Consider the following 18,209-nt stretch of genomic DNA (forward strand, 5'->3'; position numbering starts at 1 on the left):
CTGATGAAATAAAGTTTGGAGTCCTCTGTGCCCAGAGTCCTCTCCTTCACCCCTGGCTCTGCCCAGGGCCCCGCATCCTCCAGCCTGCCTGCCTCAAGGCTTCATCCCAGCAAGATAATTAGTTTTGTTATTAGTTCCTGTTTTATTGCTTTGTGATCATCGAATGTCATGAATTATATTTTTTAGAATTGCTTGATTTTCTTTTTCAATTTTTGTGAATGTTCAATGGATACATTTTCAGTGGTGGTTGAGGTCCTTTAACCTCATGCCAAGAAACTCAGGGTTCAGCAGATTTGCTGGCCACAAGGCCTTCATGCTAAAACTGTTTGGAGGGGGAATAGATTTAGGTCTTAGAGGAGTTCTTTTATATTACTACTATTCCAATTACTTAAGGCAGCGTTTCTCAACCTGTGGGTTGCGACCCCTTTGGGGGTCGAACGACCCTTTCACAGGGGTCACCTAAGACCATCGGAAAACACATATATAATTACATATTGTTTTTGTAATTAATCACCATGCTTTAATTATGTTCAGTTTGTAACAATGAAAATACATCCTGCATATCAGATATTTACATTACGATTCATAACAGTAGCAAAATTACAGTTATGAAGTAGCAACGAAAATAATTTTATGGTTGGGGGTCACCACAACATGAAGAACTGTATTAAAGGGTCGTGGAAGTAGGAAGGTTGAGAACCACTGTCTTAAGGGTTTTAAGAGTTTTCAGGGGATATTCTGTTAACAAGGTAACAAAAATCCATCAATATTAATAGAACACTATTTTTATTGGAAATGCAATCATAATTACAAGTGGCTTAGGTGAACTTCTTGGGAAATTGTCTCTTTGGGGGCCTGTCCTATATTTTATCAATCAGTGGCAGTAGCTTCTAGATTTTTATTGAATGAAAGAAGGCGGCAATCAACTTACTTTTTTCACAATAATTTCCTGTCCATCCAAGGCCACAGGTACAGCTTCCATCCACAGGATTGCAAAGGCCACCATTTTTACAGGTACATATTAGCTCACAATTTGGGCCATACCTTGTCTGGGGACATCCTGTAGTAAAAAATAAACACAAAAATCAAACTGAATAAAAATGTCATATGAGCAAACATTTTTCTCTGCTTCAGATAGAGTAATCATATCTAAGTAGCAAAAGCATAAGAAAATGTTCAAATGAAAACATAAACTCAGATGTATCTTTAAGGTAGAAGGCACATCACTGTCATTCATTCACGTTTTTATTCACTCCATAAATATTTATTGAGCTCATAATGATGTGGCTGGGAACTGGAGATCCCCTAGAGAACAAGCAGAGGTCAATCCCAGATTAGCAATGGAAGCCTTTTATATATTTTGTCTCATAACTGATAAAGAAGACAGATGAGCAGTTTGTTTAATGTTTTGGTGCTGGAATAGGAAAAGCACTGCAGCATACAATGGTGGGTGACAGAACAAAAATATGTGGCCAGTAGGAGTTAAGACAGGGGAGAGTGAGGCTGGCCAGGCATAAGGAAAATTGAGTCTTCACTGTCATGGGGAAAATAATTGAATGATGAATGAAGGAAAGTGACACCAATTGGGAGCACAAAGGCTCCCTAAGGCGAGATTAACCACCACTCACATTTAGTTGTTTTTTTGCCAACAGAATATGGGCCCGATAGAGCCAGCTAATATAATTTTTTAGGAAAACTTAAAATCCATATTTTACATAAATTCATCCAATCTTTGAACATTGGCAACTAATTAAAATTGCTTTACAGCACTGTGGGATCCAGAACTGTCAGCCAATTCAAACACATTTGTGGCTAGATTTGGCCAAGGACCTGCCATTTATACCTTCCAGTTTATAGTATTTTTATATAATGATATTTTCCACATGAATTATCTCATTTAATGCTCACAAATATAATATCCCTCTGATGTGGGTACATTATTCCTATTTTATACTTGAGAAAACTGATGCTCAGAGACTTAGGTTTCGCTCAGGCTTAAGCAGCCAGAAGAGATGAAAACCAAGATTCAAGTCTAGAACTTCTGACTTCTCATCAAGCATTCTTTGTACTCCAGGTAGCAGGAGAAACATTAGAGAGTTTTGGTTTTTTTACTCGCCTGAAAGCATTTGGTTAATACGTAACAGAGCATGTACTTGGATTCGATCTGTATGCTTTTATTGGACTGAACAGGTGCACTTCATTTTAGTACCAAATGAAAGAGTTTTCGTTTTGTTTATTTAAATAACAATTTTAGTTGTACAACAAATTGTTAGGTTATCATCACATGTATAATGAGTTTCTTTAAATTAATTGCCATTTATTCTTTTTTAGTTTTGCCTTTAAGGCAAATGAAGTAGAATCGATGACACCAAGTCCTACCAGTATACTACTAAAATAAACTTTCATTGGTTTCTCTTTCATCCATTTAAAGCAACCTCATCAGCCAGGAGGCCCATTCATCTTCCAACCTGACCATTGAAAGGCATTGATGATACTGGCGAATCTGTAAAAATATAAGACTTTATGATAACGCTTAAGACAAAAGCATAATTGGAAAGTGAGGAGGACTGAGAAATGATACTTTCCACAAGTCTAAGTGTTAGAAAAATGTCTGCATAGAATTGTTTATATAACTTCATTGCTTTTTTTTTAAAGTTCATGTTATTACCCAATGAATATTTCAAACATTATATAAAGGTTAGTAGTCTGAGAAAAAGCATTTCATCCCTGTGCTCCTGTCTTCCAGGTTCCCTTCTCAAAAACATCATGGTCTTTTCAGTAGTATAGGCGTCATCCTGACTACTCAATTAACCATTCCAACCCATCTAGATTCTCAAGCCCCTGGCCATGCTCTATTTTTATTTTACTATAGATTTTATTTCCTTTTGTCATGCACAGACATAACTTATTAAACATGTTTATTTTTTATTGTCTCTTCTCCACAAGAAAACAAGTTGCATGAGAACCGGGGTATCAAGATTTTATCCATATATTCTGTGAGCTTAAAACAGGCAGTGGCATTCAATAAATAGTTATTGAATTGAGTAGGTAAATAACTGAATATATCCAGAAATATTCCATGTCTAATAAGGCATACATATGTATATCTCTCTTACCCTTTAATCTTTTTTTTTATCCAAAATGTTAACACAGATAAGTAATATTGTAAAATTAGCTTTCTTCTGTAAATAAAAGTTTCCAAGGTGTTTCCAAATTTGTACATATAACAGATCTGCATAAATCTTCATTCATTTTTAACAGCTGCATAGGATTTATTGCATCTAAGAAATATTTATTTTACCAGTCGAGTATTGATGGCAAGTAGATTGTTTAAAATATTTTATTATTATAAACAACTGTAATGGATATCCTCATGGAAGTCTTTATTCATATGTAATATTATACCTGAAGGGTAAATCCCAGATGATTTTCTCAGTAAAGTGATATGTCCTTCTAAATCATAACAGATATTATCAAATTTCCTTACAAAGAGATTTGCAAATTTATTAAGAATTATCAATGTGCCCATGTTTCAATCTTCAAATTGGTATATTATGAAAATCTGATAGGTGAAGTGACATATAATTGCAACTTTAATTTGGATTTCTCACATTATGAATGATGCTTATCAACTTTTCATAAGATCTACTGGCTGTCATGGGTTCTTTTCTTGATATATAAGAATTCTTTGTTGATTAAGAAACTTAGTGCTTTGTTAGTCTTTCTTCTTTGTTTATCTTTTTTCTTTTTCCTCCTGTGGTTTTGTGTTTTTGTCACAATTTATATCTGGCCTCAAAATAAATTTGAGAAAATCATAATGGTAATTCTATTACTGTCATAGTTTTGTAATTATTGTAAGTACCTGGAAGTAATTTTGGTGAATAAATTAATGTAGGGATCACTTTAAGTATATTTTATTGTTCTTTATTTTTTTTACTTATTTTCATCATTTCTTTTATATATATATATTTTTTTTTTTATTGATTTTTTACAGAGAGGAAGGGAGAGAGATAGAGAGTCAGAAACATCGATGAGAGAGAAACATCGACCAGCTGCCTCCTGCACACCTCCCACTGGGGATGTGCCCACAACCAAGGTACATGCCCTTGACCAGAATCGAACCTGGGACCTTTCAGTCCACAGGCCGACACTCTATCCACTGAGCCAAACCGGTCTTGGCATCATTTCTTATTTACTAACATAAGTATTTTGGAAAATAAATTTTCCTCCATTTAACTGAATTAGCTATAGGTTGTGAATATTATTATTAATGTTTTAAATTTCTAAAATGTTGGTTTTGTTTGCCCTTTTTAGCCATTGATTATTGAAGGAGATTTCAAAATGCCAATGCAGTATACTGTAATGGAATTCCCCCTCCCCACAACCCTACCCCAGTAGGTATTTAGTTTTGTTATTGTTCCTGTTTTATTGCTTTGTGATCATCAAATGTCATGAATTATATTTTTTAGACTTGCCTGATTTTCTTTTACAATTTTTCAGGGTGCAGTTCAGTTTATAGCAATTAGACATAGTTTATTAGTGCAAGTATCGACAAGATTATTTTCATGCATATGTGTATACAGTAATATGTGTATGGGCTAACAAATAGTCTACTAATGAGCTCTTGCAGTCTATTTCTCCTACTAGCATATGGCTTTTGCTTTATTAATTTCAATACTGTGTTATTTATTTTATACATATTGATTACACTTAAATTTTCAGCGTGAATTTTACCCTCTATTATAAGTGCCCTTCTCATTAGATGCTTGTTGCCATAAAATTTACATTGTTTAATACTGATGTCATGACTACTGCTTTTCATCTGTTCACATGTGTTCGGTGTATCTGTATCATTTATGTACTTTCATTTTATTTTGAAGTCTTTTATTCTAAGATAAGGTGGATGTCATTTCTCTTTTGCTGCTTTCAAGATTTTTTTCTTTGTTGGTATTCAGAAATTTGATGTTGATACATCTTTTGTAGATTTCTTTCCATTTATCTTGTTTGGCATTAATACAGCTTCTTGAATTTTTAGGTTTATATTTTGGTTCATAAGGACATTTTTAGCTATTATTTCTTTGAAGACTCTTTCGGTTCTGCCCTCTTTGGTTTCTACTCTGAGATTCTGATTTATAAATGTTAGACCTTTTTTTAGTGCTTCCACAGGTCCCAAGGCTCTGTTTTTTATTTTTATTTTGGTTGTTTTCCCTTTTTTGTGTTTAGATTTGGTAATTTATATTGTTTTATCTTTGAGGTCACTGATGTGTTCCTCTGTCCTCCACATTCTGCTATTAAGGCCATCCATTGAGCTTGTGTGTGTGTGTGTGTGTGTGTGTGTGTGTGTGTGTGTGTGTGTCTGTCTGTGTTTTGTTTTGTTTTTGGTTATTATATGTGCCAGTTCTAGAATTTCCATTTGATTCTTCTTTATGTCTCATTTTGTGCTTTTAAGATAAGGTGGATATTGTTTCTATTTTTTCTTTTATGTGTTTCAAGCAGTTTTGTAATTGCTCACTAAAGCATTTTTATAATGGCTCCTTTAAAAATTGAGATAATTTTATCACCAGTGTCATCTCAGTGTTCATATCTATTAATTATTTTTTAATTAAATTTATTGGAGTTACATTGGTTAATAAAATTACATGGGGTTAAGGGTATAATTCTCTAATATTCATCTGTATATTGCATTGTGTGTTCACCACCCAAAATCCTTCTTCACCATATATTTGTCCCTCCTTTACTATTCCTCTGCCCCTTGCAACCTTTTTCCCTTTGGTAACCAACATACTGTTGTCTTTGTCCATAAGTCTTTGTTTGTTTGTCTTGTTTGTTCATTTGTTGCTTTCAGTTGTATATCCTCTACCAATTTGAAATGTTCCTGGTTGTTGGTTTGATGAATAATTTTTAAATGAAATCTGGACATTTTGAATATTATGATATGAGACTCTGGATCTCATTTAAATCTCCTGACTTAGTAAGTCTCCTATGACACTAAGGAAAGAGGTTCAGCCGATAGAAGTTGAAATCCATGTTCCCCACCAAGTCCCCAGTGGAGGGGACTAAACATGACTCATTACTGCTGGGCCAGGGTAAGAGTTCAGGCCTCTGCTGACACCTTCCTGACTGAGGGGCAGAGGTACCTCCTTACAGCTCTCCACGTGACCTCACTGACACTGTGTGAGGTGATCTCATTGCTGATTGGTGGTAGTGAAAGTCCTGACTATCCACTAGATCTCTTCTAGTGTCACCCTGGCAGAAAGGGGTGGTGTCTCCTTACCATCTACTGGGGGTGGGGTGGAGTTTTCATACTCTCCATATGGTTTGCACTAACACTGCAAGAGGTTGTGGGGTACTCATTCTGACCTGGCAAGGGTGAAAGTCCCAGCCCCACGGGCCTTTTTTTCACACTATCCTGGTGCAGGGGATGGTTGGCTCATTACCTCCAGGTGGAATTTGAAGAATAGATTCTTCAGGTGACCTGGGTTGAAGCTGAGGATGAAGTTTTATTTTGTAGTGTTTGACTGGAGTTAGACTGAGAGATTTTTGTCTTGGTAGACTGCCTTTTTCCTGGTCTTAAAACAAATCATATATATATATAATTTATTTCAGAGAGGAAGGGAGAGAGAAATAGAAACATCAATGATGAAAGAGAATCATTGACCATTGGTTGGCTGCCTCCTGAAATCTGGGTTGAGCCTGCAACCTAGGCATGTGCCCTGACTGGGAATCTAATCTAATAAAAGAGAAACATGCAAATTGATCACACCTCTGCTATGCCCCAAGCCATACCCACCAGCATATCAGAGCGACTATATGCAAATTAACCCAACCAAGAAGGCAGCCTGCAGCCAAGGAGCTGGAGCAAGCAGGAGGCTTGGTTGCCCCAGCGATGCAGGAAGCCAAGCTTCCCACCTGCCCTGGTCGGCCATGGCCTCCACTCAAGGCAACAAAGTTTCAATTATAGAAGATAAATAAATCCCAGATACCTGCTTCCAACCAGCCTCCACTGGGAGCTTGGGTGGCTGGGGGCCATGGTGAGCCTGCAAACAGCCATCAGCCCCTCACCCAGGATGGCTACACCCTCATGGGGTGAGGGTCCCTGCTGGGGAGTTTGGCCAGTCTGAAAACAGCCATCAGCCCCTCACCCAGACTGGACAGGCACCCCAGCAGGAACCCTCCACCATGAAGGGGGTGTGGCCAGCCTGAAAACAGCCATCAGCCCCTCACCCAAACTGGCCAGGCACCCCAGCAGCAACCCCCATCCTGAAGGAGCTGTGGCCAGCCTGCAAACAGCCATCAGCCCCTCAACCAGACTGGCCAGGCACCCCAGCAGGACCCCCTCCACCCTGAAGGGGGTGTGGACAACCTGGAAACGGCCATCAGCCCCTCACCCGGGCTGGCCAGGCACCCCAGGGGGGACCTCCACCCTGAAGGGGCTATGGCCAGCCTGTAAATATCCATTAGCCCCTCACGTAGACTGGCCAGGCACCCCAGCAGCGACCCCCATCCTGAAGGGGCTGTGGCCAGCCTGCAAAAAGCCATCAACCCCTCACCCAGACTGGCCAGGCACCCCAGCAGGACCCCCCTCCCTGAAGAGGTGTGGCCAACCTGAAAACGGCCCTCAGCCCCTCACCCAGGCTGGCCAGGCACCCAGAGGGACTCCCACCCTGATCCGGGACACCCTTCAAGGCAAACAAGCCGGTCCTCACCCACAAACCAGGCCTCTATCCTATATAATAAAAAGGTAATATGCAAATTGACCCTGACAGCAGAATGACTGGGAATGACTGGTCACTATGACACACACTGACCACCAGGGGGCAGATGCTCAATGCAGGAGCTGCTCCCTGGTGGTCAGTGCGCTCCCACAGGGGGAGCTCTGCTCAGCCACAAGCCAGCCTGATGGCTGCCAGCACAGCAGTGATGGTGGGAGCCTCTCCCACCTCTTCAGCAGTGTTAAGGATGTCCAACTGCAGCTTAGGCCTGCTTCCCTCTGGCAAGTGGACATCCCACGAGGGCTCCTGGGTTGCCAGAGGGATGTCTGACTGCCAACTTAGGCCCGATCGCCCGGGGATTGGGCCTAAGCCAGAAGGTGATCATCCCCTGAGGGGTCCCAGACTGCAAGAGGGCACAGGCTGGGCTGAGGGACCCCCTGAGTGCACAAATTTTTGTGCACCAGACCTCTAGTTGAACCATAACCTCCTGGTTTATAGGTTGATGCTCAACCACTGAGCTACCCTGGCTGGACTTTCCTGGTCTTTTGACTAGAAAAAGCAGGCTTATCTCGGGCCTTATTTTATCTGCACTGATTAGCTTTTCTGGATTTCATGTTTTTCTGCACCCAGTCCAGGATATATGAGACAAAGAAAGAAAGCCCAAGGAACTCACGATTATGTTGTTCACTAAGTCCCCACTGTTCTCAGTGAGTCTGCCTTCTCACCACATTTCAGAGTTTCTTATGTTTATTTTCTACATAGTTTCTAGAATTTTTACTGTTTGGGGAGGAAGAAATAGAAAAAAGTGTATATAATCCATCTTTCTCTAAATGAAAGTCTTGTAATTTTATATCATCTAGGGAACCTTCTTTAGACAGTGCATATAAAATTATATAATATAATGCATTTCTTTATTAAGTACATATTGATCCTCCAGTATGAATGTTGATAGAATTAATATGATTCTGCTTTCTCCTAATTTTACTCATTCTTCTCTTCTGATTGTAGCTGGATACAGTTTTATTCTTATATTTTCAATTCTAGCATTCTCAATTCTAGCATTTACCATTACTCACTTAAACATACTTATTGAGCTGTCATATATAAATATTATGTTTTGACACAGATCTATCATTTCGATCCCACAACCATTAATACAGAAATAACATTAGTATACTTATACTCCTTCACCTTCTTTCCCCTTCCAGCTTATGCTGGTTAAAGTTATGCTAAAATCTCAACATTGTTATAATTTCTAATATTTATCTGTTTATCTTCATCACTTGAGTATAATTTCCACATTTGTTTTAAATTCATCACCAATTAAAATAGATTTAAAGCTCCCTAACAGTCTGTTTACCAGAGATTTTACATATATTACTTGGTGGCTCAAATTTATCTTCTATTAGCTTCTTTAAAATGTTTTATAGCTACTGCATTCCTAGAAATATATTTAGTTGTTTATTAAAACAGTTATTTTATTTTTCATCATGTTATACTGAAATAACAGCTTCACTGTGTATAAAATACCCTAGTCATATTTCCCCCCAAGAATTTCATAGGCATTGATTAACCATAGGCTGGAATGAATATTGCTATGAGGTATGAGGCCAGACTGATCTCCCACTTCATATGGGATCTCATATACATATTTTTAATTTTCCCAATGGAGTTTCCCCTGCCTATGGGTCAGCCCTAACTAGCATTTCCGATGATATAATGTATTCATTCAATCTATAGCACCAGCTCTTCTTTTATTTCAGATAAAATATCTTGAATATCACATTTGATCAATTTTATTTTCCATTTATATATTTGTTTTCATTTTCATTTCATTGTTTGCACTTTCTTCAAGCATATTCTCTATGTACCTGGCTGTCCCATCGGCAGATTCCATCCTCTTATTACCTGCATTCAATGTGGCCTTTAGTCATAAGATGTGAGATTTAATTTTCTTATCCACTTCTTTCTGAGCTTGGCTAGCTTATTCTTTCATTTTCTCTTGTTGTGTTTTCATATATGTCATGAACCCTGTATCTCTGCATTGGACTCATATTTTATAGAGGACACTTTTTCATTATGTCCTTTGAATTCTTGGAAGAAATTATGGTTAATATTTTCAGGTGTTCCATAACAAGCTTTTTGTTCTATGCTGAATGGTTACATATTTTGTTTCCAAAATGAAGAGAATTATTAAAACATGTATCAGCTTCGTTTTTTTTAATCAACTTTTTTTAATATCCTGGCTATTTTTGAGAGTAGTGTGGATCTGGGGCTAGAAATCTGATTTCAGCGAGTAGGAAACCTCTTTGGCACAGAGGAGAACACCCTATGACCTACATAGTCCCCTCTATCTCAGTGTAGAGTTGTAAATATGATATGTCTGCTCACTTCTTGGTTTTACCCCGTGTATCCTGCCACTCTAAGATGTCCAGGAGATTCAAGGAAGCTCCTGCAGCCTGCCCAGGCACCAATTCTCCTGATTCAAAAAGGGGTCCTTAGTTTTGCCTTTCATGTGAGCCACGGAGAAGTGGCTGCCCTGCTGGACCCACACAAGAGCTGTAGGGACCCATCATCCTCTCCACGTGTCCACACTTCACGGAACTTGACAGTTCTTCTGTTATTATTATTATCAGTAATATGATTTAGGACAAGGAAGTTTCACAGTTTTAAACAGATCATGTTTTTCTTCCTGTCTCTTATTTTTCTTGCAGTTTTCAGTGGACTTCTGAAAGTTGAAAAGGATATAACACTCTTCAGTTCTTATAATTAGACATCTCCAATGCACAAGTTTTGGCAGCTCTACAAAAGTTGGCTAAGTGATTTAAAAAGTTTCTTAGTAGAGTAGGCAAAAATTATTCCTTGTTTTTGTTTTCAATTTTTATTTACCCTCCAGAAGGGTGAAATTCCTATATAGCTTTACAGGAGCTCGTAGCTCATCTTATGAAAGCCATGTTTAAGAAGAAAGTGTTGTGGACAATGCCTACTTAATTATAGTCCCTGGCACCAAATCTGCCTTCAGAGTTCAGCATAGTTGGTGCCTGGATAAACAAGGTGGCCCTGCAGTCATTGTTACCTTGCTGACACTTGGCTCCCATTTGGCCAGGTGAACAGTGGCACTCTCCAGTCACTGGGTCACACTGTCCTGGGCCACAGGAACACCGCTGGACACAGTCCTTCCCGTAGTGATTGGCAGGACAGGCTGCAGGAAGGAGCAAAACAAAGAACCAAACAAGAGCAGATTTTCCTTATTAAAACCTTTTGACAGTCAAAAGTTTTAAAAACTTGTAAATTTTTTTTTAATCAAATAGATTTCCAACTTGTCTTCAGTGTGGATGTCAATGTAAAAAGGTTACTTTGAAAAAAAAAAACAACAACAAAAAAGGAACTGTTTAAATTGTTGCTTACTTAATGTAAGTTTAGTTGACAACTGGAATTCCAACCAAATACCTATTGTCAAACACTTACATATATGATATAAATGACTCTTACAAACTCAGACTTGCGTTATCCCACGACTGTCTTTGTGTGTGTGTGTGCGTGTGTGTGTGTGTGTATCCACTCTGGAATTTTAGCTTACACTTATACATCAACTAGGGGTCCGATGCATGAAATTCATGCAAGAGGTAGGCTTTCCTTCCCCCGGCTGCTGATACCGGCTTCCCTCTGGCACCCGGGACCCGGGCTTCCCTTATAGCCCTCGCTTTGTCCAGAATGTCGTCTGGAAGGAAGTCTGGAAGGATGTCTGGTCTACTTAGCATATTATGCTTTTATTATTATAGATATAAGATCCAGTATGCTCACATCTCCAAATATTTGCTCATGTACTTATTAATTTATTTGTAAATTTATTCTTTATTTGAAACCAACAAATCAGTTATTTTAATAAGTTACATTTATTAAACTAATCACATTAATTAAAGTAAATTAAAAAGTAATTTAGCCCAGCCGGTGTGGCTCCGTGGTTGAGCGTCAACCTACGAACCAAAAGGTCATGGTTCGATTCCTGGTCAGGGCACATGCCTGGGTTGCAGGCTCGATGCCCATCAGTGATTCTCTCTCATCATTGATGTTTCTATCTTTCCCTCTCTCTTCCTCTCTGAAATTAATAAAAATATATTTTTAAAAAGTAATTTAATAAATTAATATGCTTATCAACTTATTTGCTTGGGGTTTTTTTGCTGCAAGTTAATTACAAAAATTCATTGAGATGTTTACCAAAATACAAGAAACACACAAGGATAAAATAAATTTCTGTGAGAATCAAGTGAAGGTAACGGCATATACATAAATGAATTTCTTAATTCCTTGAATTTGTTAAAAGGTGGACTGAAAATTTGGCTTGGACCTACCTAGCTGCCAAAGTAAAGAAGAAAAAGTGCTCAGGTACAAGATCACAACTTTGTGAAGGCAAAAATACTCTCAATATTCAGGGAAACCATAGCTTTTGAAGATGCTTTGGCCTGAGGAAATTAGAAAATTTCTCCCAAAGATTCTCTTTGAAGAACAAACACAAAGGAGCCAGTCAGAACCTTTAGGAGATGTTTATGGGTTGGCTTCAACTCAAAGACAACTTGGCCGTTGAGGCCTCAGAGGCAGTATCCACTAGGTTTCAATTTTCCACTAGTAGGAGCCAGGACTTTGTCTTTTTTTGCCTTTTATCCTCAGAACAGCAGGGTACTGAGGCAGGGTAATTAAAAATACCCTCATACAAAGAAGACTGAGCCATTACCTGCCTAGAGGAGATAAGCATTTTGGATATCTTTAGCACATAACAACTGAGCACCCTGCCTGATCATGAATGTCGTTATCACTCTTCCAAATAAAGAAACCTCTAGTTCACAATCACAGTAATTCTACCTGTAATTTAAGATCCTTGATGGGTTTTTTTACTTTTTTAATTATAAAGTATAAGACACAGAGCAGTGCAAAAAACATACATGTGCAGCTCAGTGAAGGATCACAAAGTGAACAACCTCATCAACAGCACAAAGAACACAGGTCCAAGAACAAAGGTTGCCAGGACCACCTCCCCACCATGAGCTCTCCTACCCATTGCCTCCCTCCCTCTCTAAAGAGTATTGAGATCTTGCAAACTATCCAAATGCTTAGAAAATAACAGGTGTAATAAAAGCAAAATGTATTTGTTAAGGATATCCCCAAAGTGTTTAAGCCAGGTCATTTTTAAGGGATCTTTCATTTACAACTGGTCCCTTAAACTATGTCAATAGTTGTTTTTGTGATAAGTATTAAGGTCTTTGGATTTTAGGGAATGAGTTGCTTTCTGAAAAGTGGGGGAACTGCTTAATTTTGAGCTGGATATTTGCTGAGCATAAATGACATTTTGGAACTTTAGATAATGAATTTGACATTGTATAGACAGGAATCCCCAGTTTGATCTGATCTTGCCAGATTTTTAAATCCTGATGTGAGTGGATTGATAGGGCAAGAGAAGTTATGATCAAAGGGCTCTCTGGCTGCCTTCATTGACTTCAGCTCTAAATCAAACTCCCAATGTAAGTGCTCCTCAACTTAGAAATTAGGTCAGTTGGTGTTTGCTGTTGCTACAGTAAATTATTAACTAACATAACTGCAACAATATCTAATTCCTGAGTGTGGTTCTTAAAATTCTGCTTTAGCATATCCATTTCATAATAGGTAGAGTGACTTACTTTGACTGCAGTCAGCCCCAATGAAGCCTGGAGGGCAGTCACAGGTGCCAATCACGGTGTCACAGTTGCCACCATTCAAGCACTTACAAGTCCTTTGGCAATAGGGACCATAAGTGCCTTTTGGACATTCTGTTAAAGGAGAACAAACCATATGTGGTACTGTTACTTGAAGTAATCAGTTTAAATTTATGCCCGTAGACATGTGGTTTACTTAACATTCCAATTACTGTTCTTTGGTACTTTCAAGTTATTGATTCAAGGCGTGGACTTACCTGAGGATATGCGATTATATAGATGCCATAGGAATATAGGTGAGGACATAAAGTTCCTGATGCCTCTAATTAATAAGCTATAAGAAACAACTTTGAACTTCTTTGAAAATCTTACTTTTAGAGAATAATCATAATAGGGGACAATTTACCAAACAAGGTTATTTCATTCCAGCCTAGATAAATTTATTATTTTGATTAATATTTATGTGTTATAGCTTGTCTTGCCTGGAACGACCTGGGTATAAAACAAGTAAGAATTCAAAATAGCATAGAGGAAGTGTCTTTATTTTTGGTTAGTTTCTCAGCTTTCTACTTTCACATTCATGAACATGTAGCCTACCATGATGATATCTGTGATAGAAATTTTAGATAAATATCCATATTTCAAGATAAAGGGACACTGGACAGGACCAAGAGTGAGCTGAAGACCCCATTATCTGTGCAATGATTGAAAGATTGGGGGTGTTTAGCTAGAAGACAATCCAATTAAAACATGAGCAGAGGACCTGAACAGGCACTTTTCCCATGAAGACATATAGATGGCCAACAGATATATGAAAAGATGCTCAACTTCACTAGCAATAGGAGAAATATAAATCATAACCATATGAGCTACCTCCTCATACCTGTTAAATGGCTATTATCAATAAGACAAGAAGTAACAAATGCTGGAGAGGATGCAAAGAAAAGGGAACCCTAGTACACTGCTGGTGGGAATGTAAATTGGTATAGCCTCTATGGAAAATTTTAAAGTCTTGAAATTATAGAAGTTTGAGTTTCAAGAGACCTCAGCTCCATTTGGTTCAACTCTTATTTTAAGATGATAAAATTGAGGCCTATAGACATGAAGTATCTATTGCACAGCATTCTGTCACCAGTTGAAGATAACTCTCTTTATTTTTGTCAAACATTTAAAATATAATGCTATAGCAAGTTTGGAATAAACTGTGATTTGAACCCTGTATCTTCCACTTACTAGTCTTACCACCTTGAGTAAGCCCTTTCGTTGAGTTTCTGGTTCTTCATTCCAAAGGGGATAACAACAAAATCACAGGCCCATTGTGGGAACTGGAGTGAAAAAATAGAATATCTAACACATTACCAAACCCACAAATCACCCAAGTCAGTGGTAGCTATTATTTTCATTGATAGTGACAGGATCATTGGTGGGCCTGTAGCATAACCCTTTCCTTACCTGCTTGACCTGAGTCAAGTGATTTAGTATTTACCTTAGGTCCTTTCTCTTGGAAAAATCTTTTCCTTGGAAGCATAGCTCTAAAAGTGACTGAACTAGACAACATGACTCTTCCTTCCCTCTCTTTCATTCTGTATTTTTATGTAAGGACTAGAGGCCCAGTGCACGAAACTCATGTACTCAGGGTGAGAGGTTCCTCAGCTCGTCCTGTGCCCTCTTGCAGCTTGGGAACCCTCGGGGAATGTCCAACTGACAGCTTGGTGGATGTCCGACTGACGTCTTACCTAAGCCGTCAGTTGGACATCCTTAGTGCTGCCACGGAGGAGGGAGTCTCCTGCCACTGTTGCTGCACTCCCCAGCTATGAGCCCAGCTTCTGGGTGCTCCCCCTGTGGGAGCACACTGACTACCAGGGGGCAGCTCCTGCATTGAATGTCTGCCCCCTGGTGGTCAGTGTGCATCATAGCGACTGGTCATTCCACCGTTGGGTCTATTTGCATATTAGCCTTTTATTTATAGGATGAGATGCCAAAGAACATTTTTAAGTATTTCACATGTACCAGAGTTTTAGAGGTGTAAGTAAAAAAATGGTTTTCTTAGAGGTTCAGATTTTTTTATAATTCCTACAGATATCCTGTTCTACACCCAGGGTTCTCACCTTGAATCTCAGACTCATAAAGTGGCTGCTTCTTTCTTTCCTTCTCTTTCCCCAAGAATAAGTAATTTTAGCAAAGATAATTTTAAAATAAAAGTCTCCATTCTCCATGATGGAGGTGGAAAGAAAAACACTTTAAAATTATTCATACCAAAGGTTATTTCTCTAGTATAGCTGTTGTATTGCTTTATTTTTCTCTATAAAAATGAATGAGTTTATTTCACCTTCCCTTTTGTAATCCCCTCCTTCCAAGGGATATCAGTTTTTATTGCTAATTGACACTTTTCTGGTACACAACATTCTGTAGTCCTTCTAAGAAATTCTTTCACTCCTTTACAAAAATTCAATAGAATGAGCCTACAAACAATATTAATGATTAAAAAAGTTTCCATCTCCTCCTCTTCTCTTATTAACCAAGATAAAATATTCTTCTTCATGTCCTTCTGGGTCAGTCTTTTAGAATGTAAATTTTTGTAGTTTGTACCATTACTATGTGTGATACTTTAAAAATGTTTGATTGATTGATATTGAAGTACATACGGAGAGAGCAAGTTGAAGGCATGGGGTTTGAAACAAGGAAGTCTAGTGTGTACTGCTGGCATGTTGCCTCCACAAAGGGGGTTAAATTAATGAGTTGATTAGCATAGAAAATTCTGGAGTCACATTACTCTGAAGTGAAAGGTGACATGGATTTCTGTGCAAATAAGGAAAAGAGCAACCCCCAATAGAGTGAAACTTATGAACTTGTTAATGAGAAAAATGTTAAGTTGTGAATATAATTATGGGTATCAGAGAATCAGCATCTCAGTTGGAAGGGGGGGAGGTTATATATAATTATTTGATGAATTTAAATATCTGATATATGTAAATCTCTATATTTTGAGATCACTTTTATGTGATTCAAAATTACTTTGGAAACATAATTTCCCTCTGAGGTATACCCATTTTGCAAATTATCGTAATGGTGGTAGAGCATTTGATAAAATCATTTCTTTGTTATTTTATATATAGAGAGAAAAAATTACCTGATTTTTAGCCTTCAATTTAGTTATCCTTTTGAAATAGGGACACTGAATTTGATGAACAAATTAATGAGTCCACCATCTGTTGAAAGACAGTATATGTGCTAACCTCTTAGTCCCACAACTCATTAAAGTGGTATCAAGAGTATGGTATTTGTTGACAGAAGAAGTGCCCATAGCTATTTTTCCCCTCAAAAATAAGTACTTTGATGAACAATTCCACTTTCTTGCATAATTCTGTAGCTATGTAAAAATTTGTCTTCTGGAATCATGCACACATCCCTTGCTCAAATGTTCAATAAAGTGAACAAGGAAACACATGCCCAGAACATAATGATTTTTTTTGACTTGCCTGCATGAAATTCAGCCTCCTTTTCCTCATTTCCTAAAGTTCCGTTTTGATCATTACTTGGCTTTTGGTCTGCCCTTTACAACCACTTCTCCTGGGAAACTTTGTCTCTCTGACAAGGGATGTTTAGTTATTTTCTATTAAAAGGTGACTGTTTTTTCCCCCCCACACTTGTACCATCCCCTCTCCTTAAAGTAGTTTGACTAGGAAGAAGCTTGGATATGAATTCACAGTCCTGATTTGTTTAACTTTAAAGGCGACTATATACTATGATGATGTAAATGCCTTTGTAGTTTCATTAGGAACTTGGAACAAGCAAGATTGTGACTATATCCTGAGTCATAGCTCTGAAGCAGATAAAATGCATAAATCTGTTTTGAACAGGGTCTGATTTCCTAGTACTTGACCAGATTACTCACAACTCATACTTACACTAGCCATTATTGTGAAGTTTTATTTTACACTTAAAAGAGATACTCTGATTTGGCCTGTAAATGTTCATTGCTATGAGCAAGAAGAACATGAGAACGAGACTGCTATCAACATCTTGATATCATCTCCTGGCACAGGTGAGCTCTCCTGTGGCCCATTTTTCTCCAAACATTCTATAGCAAGTATGAGGGTGCTTTATGAATACTGTCAACAGAATTGCCCATGTTTTGAGAGGACCTCAGTGCCTTAAATTCTCTCAAAGAGAGTCATTATACCTAGTGAGTACTGCAGGTTACAAAAATAAAAGATTTCCAAGGTCCATAGTCACTTTATGATTTCTCAAAGGTCCAAAAATACACAGCATGATGAGTTTGCATCTCCTGAGGACGCTTGTTTTTTTCCGCATGCTATCCACGCACTGAAACTGACCAGCCCGTTATAAAGTATGGACAAGTGGTACGATTCCTACTGCACATTTGTCTGCTTCCTCTGACCTCTACCAAGAGAAAAGTTGGATCTTCCAATCTGAACTTGAGAACATGAAAGCCCAGTTGTTTTTGGCTGCTGAAACTTTTGCTTTTGAGCCAGCTGCACTTTTTATGAATATTTTCTTGAACCCTTTTTCGTAGTCCTGTAATTACAGTGGATGTTGCCAAGGAACCTTAGCAGCAACTTCCAACCACGTGTTGCCTGGAACTAAGCCAACCTGACTAGTCAGGGAGCAGCTCCCTGCCTCAGCCTTGCTTTTACAAGGCGAAGTGACCCTCCTTCAACCCAAGGTAGCTTGCCTTGCCTTCTAAATAAAAGTGCTATCAGCTTTTTGTAACTTGATAATATTTTATTAACATAAAATGTCTTGATATCTAGAAGTAATTCTTCCTGAGCAATATGACAGAATCAAG

The 18,209-nt window shown here is 38.2% G+C and overlaps 1 protein-coding gene across 1 annotated transcript in view; it reads right to left on the reverse strand.

Annotated features, from left to right (window-relative positions):
• The window catches only part of LOC118677522 (EGF-like and EMI domain-containing protein 1), a 610,230-nt gene that overhangs the window by 16,347 nt on the left and 575,674 nt on the right, over positions 1–18,209 (reverse strand). The window contains exons 18-20 of the mRNA XM_036352669.1: positions 13,385–13,513; positions 10,789–10,914; positions 932–1,060 (exon numbers count right to left, since the gene is read on the reverse strand). Of these exons, the coding sequence (XP_036208562.1) occupies positions 932–1,060; positions 10,789–10,914; positions 13,385–13,513 (384 nt within the window). The remainder of the gene's footprint in view (positions 1–931; positions 1,061–10,788; positions 10,915–13,384; positions 13,514–18,209) is intronic.

Source organism: Myotis myotis, unplaced genomic scaffold (genome assembly GCF_014108235.1).
Source record: "Myotis myotis isolate mMyoMyo1 unplaced genomic scaffold, mMyoMyo1.p scaffold_m19_p_2, whole genome shotgun sequence".
In the NCBI taxonomy this organism is placed as follows: Eukaryota; Metazoa; Chordata; class Mammalia; order Chiroptera; family Vespertilionidae; genus Myotis; species Myotis myotis.